General features: G+C 41.6%; 1 protein-coding gene across 1 annotated transcript; it reads right to left on the bottom strand.

Moving 5' to 3' along the window:
- Nucleotides 1-276: 276 nt before the first annotated feature.
- On the bottom strand, nucleotides 277-2319 carry PABPC5 (poly(A) binding protein cytoplasmic 5). Its single transcript, XM_062183622.1, has 2 exons — nucleotides 2232-2319; nucleotides 277-1965 (listed from the first exon to the last, which is right to left on the bottom strand). Exon 2 carries the CDS (start codon nucleotides 1521-1523, stop codon nucleotides 375-377), a length of 1149 nt encoding a protein of 382 aa, XP_062039606.1. The 5' UTR covers nucleotides 1524-1965; nucleotides 2232-2319; the 3' UTR covers nucleotides 277-374.
- Nucleotides 2320-6611: the final 4292 nt, after the last annotated feature.

Here is a 6611-nt window from a genome sequence, read left to right as displayed (position 1 = left end):
AAAAGTTTTGCTGTGATAGCTTCAGAAGTGAGGGTCATGCTGAGATTTACTGAAACAAGGAAGGAAATATACTCTATCGATTGCCTCACCTTGATTGTTAAGGAAAAAAAAATGTAGCGGAATAAACTTTATTCTACATATTCCTAAGGATATTATATCAAAAAATAGTACAAAATGACAATTTTACAATTAGAAATTATGCTCTTCACTAAAATGAACAAAGCTTTCTAATTTTACATTTTTGTTTCAAAAGAAAAGTATTCGCTTAAAAAAAAAAAAAAACTATGAATTGGCATAAAACAACCCCTTATCACAAAGGAGCCCAAACTAAGTAGGCACCAGCTAAGGCTGAAACAAATTGAGCATTCCTGACCTCACCACCTGCGTCTGGCCTGGCCCAGAGTGACATGCAAGGGCTTGGAACCCACTATGCGACCATTCATCTCATCCACAGCTTTGGTCGCCTCTTCAAAAGAAGAGAAGCACACAACACCAAACCCTTTGCCATGCCCCACTTCCATCATCACTTTGGCCCGGCTAATTGATCCAAAGGAAGAAAATTCCTCCTTCAGTTTCTCATCATTGATGCTCTCATCGAGGTTCTTAATATAGATAGGCACCCCTGGAGGGCGGCTTTTTTCTTTTAATCTTAGCCTCTCAAATCTCCGCCTTAACTCAGCCAGGCGTTCGATTTTCTTCTGCGCTCGCCCTACGTATAGGACTTTCCCATCGATGGACTTTCCATGCAGGTCTAGCACAGCCTTTTGGGCAGCCTCATGTGTCTCATATCTCACAAATCCAAAGCCTTTAGATTTCCCACTGGCATCTCTGATTACCTTGACACTCTCAGTTGGCCCGTATTCGCTGAACAGTTCCTTCAGTTTTTCGTCATCCATGTCATCGCCAAAGTTTTTAACGAAAACATTCGTGAAAGTTGCTCTATCCCTGGTTCTGACTTCAGCTGCCCGCTCTTCCGGGAATTTGAATCTGCCAACATACACCTGGCGGTTGTTGAGCCGCACTCCATTCATGTGCCAGATGGCCCTGTTGGCAGCAGCCAGGCTGTCAAAATGCACATAGGCATAGCCTTTAGAGCCGTGGTCATCGCTTACCACTTTGCAGGAGAGAATGTTCCCAAAAGCAGAAAATAAATAAAACAGGGCCCTATTGTCTATGGATTTGTCCAGGTTTTTGATGAATATATTTCCAACTCCAGACTTCCTTAAACGGTCATCTGGCTGTGACCACATGAGGCGGAAGGGTTTGCCGTTAATCAAATCAAAATTCATGGTGTTCAAGGCCCACTCGGCATCCGCTGGAAAGCGGAAGTTAACATAGCCATAGCCCAGGGGGCTGCGGGTCACCGGGTCACGGCAGATGCGGGTGAAGCGCAGAGGGCCAGCAGGCCTGAACTTCTTATACAGCATGTCCTCGGTGACATCTGGGTCCAAGTCACCTACATACAGGGCGGCCTTGAGGTATTTCTTTTTCTTGCCAGCAGGATTCGGCTCCCCGCTCCCCATCTCTCTGAGCACAGGGAGGAGGTTCTCTTGGGAGAGGAAAAAAAAAAAAAAAGAAAGAAAGAAAGCTGCTTTCTCTAAGCTATGGGCCAAGCAGCTGTTCACGTACAGAAAAAGCCAAGGCAGGCGAAGGGAAGCTAAAAGCAGACTCAGAATCACTGTCGAGGCTGAGAAAATGAAGTTCAGAAACAGCTGGTCAGCAGGCTCAGAACAAACGCACCAGACAAAAAGGCACCCCAATAACGAATCTATTCTCCCTACGGGGACTGACAATTTTCACCCGTTCAGATGAAAAATCATTGTCAAAGGCCAGGATTCGGGAGGACATTTCCCTTTTACCGTTCAATTGTAAGAAATCATCCAGCAGCTGCCTGGCTCCGCACATCTAGCATTGCTGACAGAGGCCTCGCGACCCGTTTTCTGCAGAAACACAGGCCTCGAGCTCCTGCGGGTGGAAAATGATAGCAACCAGGGCAGAGGCCGAGCGTGTATTCCTCCGCCGGCTGCCCGGCCGCTCGCGGGCAGGCTCGCCGCTCGCCAAGGCCGCTGAGCACTCAGCAGCAGCCAAAGGGCACGCTAGACACTTGGTGTGCTGGCCCCGGCCGGCCGGCAGGCTGCGGACAGCGCATCGAACAGAGAGACAGACAGACAGACACACGCGCGGGGAACCGCAGACCGCCCAGATACCCAAGATGCCCACTGGGTACGGACCGACTGAGGCGCGGTGATTTCGGCAGCCTGAGACTCGCAGCAGGTCCGGAGGGACTGACTGGCAGAAGCGCGGTGGGTCAGCTCATACGCGAGGCGGGTCCGGACAGATGCGGGGCGGAGTCAGCCGAGAAGGGCAGATGCGCGGCGGGCGGGCCCAGCGCGGACCGATGGACTCGGGCTTGCTTGCTGCGGGACAGACCGACTGGGGGACCAAGAGCCTGTAGCTGTGTGTGGGGGGGAGGGGGGTCGGGCGGGGCGCGAGGAAACCCGGAACCGTGCTAAGTAACTTCCCGCTTGCTCAGTGCCAAGATTAAAAAAATAAAAAAGGAGAAAAAAATAGGAAAAATGAGATGGCTTTTATATTTTTCTTTCCTTCTTTTCAAAATTTTATTTATTGTAAAACAGTGTACTTAAACTGCTCACCCCAAAATCACAGAAGGAGATGACCCACCTGGATGGAAGGAACTTGCAAGTTAAAAAAAAAAAAAAAACTAATTACCCAAATCATTTTTGCTTAGGAAAGAGGATAGAGGATACATATTACACTCTTTCTTGAGTGCATTGGAAAGTCAAGGTCGGCAGCTGTACTGGGCCCTCAATTCTGTGCTAAATGATCACAGGGTCAAATAGAACACAGGGCCATGTTGTGTTTGGGCTTTGTCCTTACTCCATTAATCGCCAACATAATGGTAGCATTATCCCCAGGTAGTAGGCAAAGAGGTTTTTTTGTTTGTTTGTTTGTTTTTTGTTTGTTTTTTTTCTCTAGTAATAGTAAAATTTTAATGAGAGCCACAAAATGGGTTTTGATATTTAGTGGCACAAAACGATGAAGCTGTATCACAGTTGCAAGATCTGTTAGTTAAAAGTTGCAGGAGCAATGCAAAACATACCAAATTAATAATTGTAGATGAATTGAACACCTTATAATATAAAATGTAGGCATTTTAAACAATTAATTGAGAATTTCAACAAGTTGATTATTTTAAACCGTTGCAAGGAAGAATGTGATGAGATCACATTCAACTCAGATGTTTTCCAAGATCTCACTTCAGAGGTGTTTTAGTAAAATTTTTATTTATTTAAGTAGGGGGAGAGAGAGAGAGAGAGTCAATGATTCACTCCTCAAATGCGTGCAACATCCAGGGCTGGGTCAGGCTGAAGACAGGAGGCCAGAATTCATTCTGGGTCTCCCACGTGAGTGGCAGGGACCCAAGCACTTGCTGTCTCCCAGGATACACATTAGCTGGAAGCTGAATCGCAAGCAGAGGCAGGACTTGAAACAGGCACTCTGATCATGGGATGTGATGTTCCAAGCAGGGTCTTCACTTCTGTGCGGAATGTCCGTCCCTCCCTTCAGAGTTTTTCAGAAAATCAACACTAACTGTCATACATAATTCATCAACCAGCCCCTCCACAACTGCTTCCTCACAAAAGAAAAGTCTAACAAAACATAGCTCGGTGCGTGTAGGCTTGTGAAGATCCTGATGAAAAATAGAAAGCAAGAAAAGGACATCACCTAAATGGTTGTGACTCTTAGAAGAAATTTTCAAACAGGCTAAATTCACTTGCTTCATTTTATTTTATTTGAATCTTACAGTTTCTGTTAGACTGTATAGTTAAGTAAAGATGATGTTTATTTACTCAAAAACTTAGTAATTTTCTTTATTGTGTTACTGTGCTTGTTTTCTCAGTTTCTTCCTTAGCTAAAACCTGAAGACTATATTATAAAGGCAAATATCAACAAACAATATTATAGAGATAGGCTAATAAACTTGTCTTATGATAGGAACGTTGTGACTAACATGCAGAAACACTAGTGAACATCTGCTTAGTTTATTGTATGGTGAACATATGTTTATAAACATCTTTCCTTAAATGCATCATTAGCAATGGGCTAGAACTCTGGTTTAGTTTTTATTTTTCTCATTTAAAAATACTAGTAGGTTTTTTTTTTATTATCTTGAAAATGCTCTGTTAAAATAACAACATAAATCCAGAGAATAATTCCCACAACCTCATCACTGATTTATATCAATATTTTCATTTGTTCATGAAACCATCTAAGTGTTGCCCACATACAAATTAGTATGTATATATTTTCTTTAAATTATTGATAGAATTGGATTGTTAAAATACATATTCTCAAATTAACTTTCTTTCAGCACTTACCAGCAATTTTGGGGTCATCGCAGTTTAGACATTCTAAACTATAGTGACATTTTTTCTTTTGATGTTTTCAAGAGGCATAGAAACAAGTAGAGAAAGAAAGAGCTTGCTGTCTAGTTGCCCACAATTCTCACAGCTAGGCCAGGCCAAAGCCAGAGACCTGAGACTTAATCCCGGTGTCCTACATGGGCAGCATGGACCCAACTACTAGGACCACTGCCATTGTCTCCCTTGGGCTGCATTTTCCCGGAACTGGAATGGGACATGGGCATCTTAACCTTCATTTTAATGGCTAGGCCAAATGCCTGGCCATATTGTGAACTTTTTTTTTAAAGACAATTTATTTGAAAGGAAGAGTTACAGACAGAAAGTGGGGGAGGCAGGAAGAGAGATCGACAGCTTACATCCACTGGTGCATTCCCCAGTGGCCACAAAAGCTAGAGCTGGGCCAGGCTGAAGCCAGGAGCCAGGAGCTTCATCTGGGTTTCCCATGTGGGTGCAGGGACCCAAGAACTTGGACCATCTTCTACTGCTTTCCCAGGTGCATTAGCAGGGAACTGGATTGGAAGTGGAGCAACCAGGACACTACTTAGCACCCATGCAGGATGCTGGCATTGCAGGAGACAGCTTAACCTGCTGCACCACAACAATTACCTCCCATGGTTAACTTTTATTATCAGATCAAATATCAGAAATTTGGAACTATTATGAAATAAGTGAATTTTAGTAGAGCTCCATCTGCTAAGCAGATATCTATGGAGAAGGCATTTTCACCTATAAGTTGTTCAATCATTTTAACATTTAGATGGAGCAGTCTGGAATAAAGATCAGGTATCAACATTTCTCTGTAGTTTGTGAGTGTATAGTCTGTTAATCAGATTCATATATTAAAATTCATTAAAAATCTCCACTTAGATTCCTAAAACGGTTGAAATATATTTGAACATTGCTAAATTTGAGAAACATTTTGCATGAGGAAAGAATCATGTACAACTGGCATTGTAAGTGGATCCAACACACATTGTTATTTACAGTTGATAGTAATATGTCAGCATGGGTGGAAGCAGAGGAGAGTTGGGAATTTGCTTATTCATCCTTGTCTTAACTGGCACTGTATACTGTTTTTCCAATAAAAAAATCTCCGCTGTATGAATTTCTGATACTTCATTATGGAAGTGGACTTATTACTATCTTATATGCAGACTGGGATGAGTGAACAAAATATTATAAATTAAAAACTTGATTACCTAGATGTCAGCTCATCTGTATTTAGACAAGGAGAGGAAAACAATTTAACATTAAGAATGTGTACAAACATACATTTCTATGGTAAGTTTTGGGGCCAGAGCAATTCTTTTTCTGTATTTCCAAAAGTTTCATACTGAACCATGTACTGGACAATAATTTTGATGCACTTTGTTAAGATTAATAATCAAAGAATGGTTTAAGTGTGCTTTTGTGACCATACTTCCTAGAGTTAGAAAGTAAGAAGGAACCAGAAAAATTTCAGCATATTTTACAAACAAAAGAGATTTCTACTAAATTATCAATAAGCCTCTTTCAATTTCATTCTTCAATATTTTATGAAAATGTCCATATGCTAAAATGATAGTGTTAGCGTTTAGATATTTATTCAAGATTGTAGCTGGAATTGAAACTTTTATAACTCCAGAGGATTTGTTGGAAATTATGAAAACAGTTTTAAATAAAGATTTTAATCCTTTTTTCCTTTTGTATCACGAACTAAATTCTTATTGAACTAAATAAACTTAGTATTCTCTCTCTCATGATAAATATTCTCAGAAAGCTAGATACAGAGGGAAGTAACTTCAATGTAATGAAAGTCACGAAAAGCCCACAAGTAACACCATATGCTACAATGAAAAATGACAAGCTATTTCTTCAAGATAAGGAGCAAGGCATGGATGCCCACTCTAGCCACTTCTATTGAATATAGTACTGGAAGTTCTGGACACAGCAATTATTCAAGAGAAATAAAAAGACACCCAAATTGAAAAGGAAAAAAATAAAATTGTCTTTGTTTGCAGATCATATAAGCTTATCTGTTAAAAAAAAAAAATCTTTATCCCAGTGGAAAGAACGGGGCCATCAAAGAAGGAGGTACCTTTCTTTGAAGGGAGGAGAGAACTTCCACTTTGACTATGACCCTATCAGAATAAGATCAAAGTAGGCGAACCCTAAAGGCTTCCAGAG

This window comes from Lepus europaeus, chromosome X (assembly GCF_033115175.1).
Source record: "Lepus europaeus isolate LE1 chromosome X, mLepTim1.pri, whole genome shotgun sequence".
Taxonomy (NCBI): Eukaryota; Metazoa; Chordata; class Mammalia; order Lagomorpha; family Leporidae; genus Lepus; species Lepus europaeus.
The sequence above is the reverse complement of the archived record's forward strand: the minus strand, read 5'-3'. Positions and strand labels throughout refer to the sequence as shown.

Bases quoted from the DNA above. Each gene is read 5' to 3' on its own strand.
- PABPC5 (XM_062183622.1), bottom strand. From the start codon at position 1,523: ATGGGGAGCGGGGAGCCGAATCCTGCTGGCAAGAAAAAGAAATACCTC.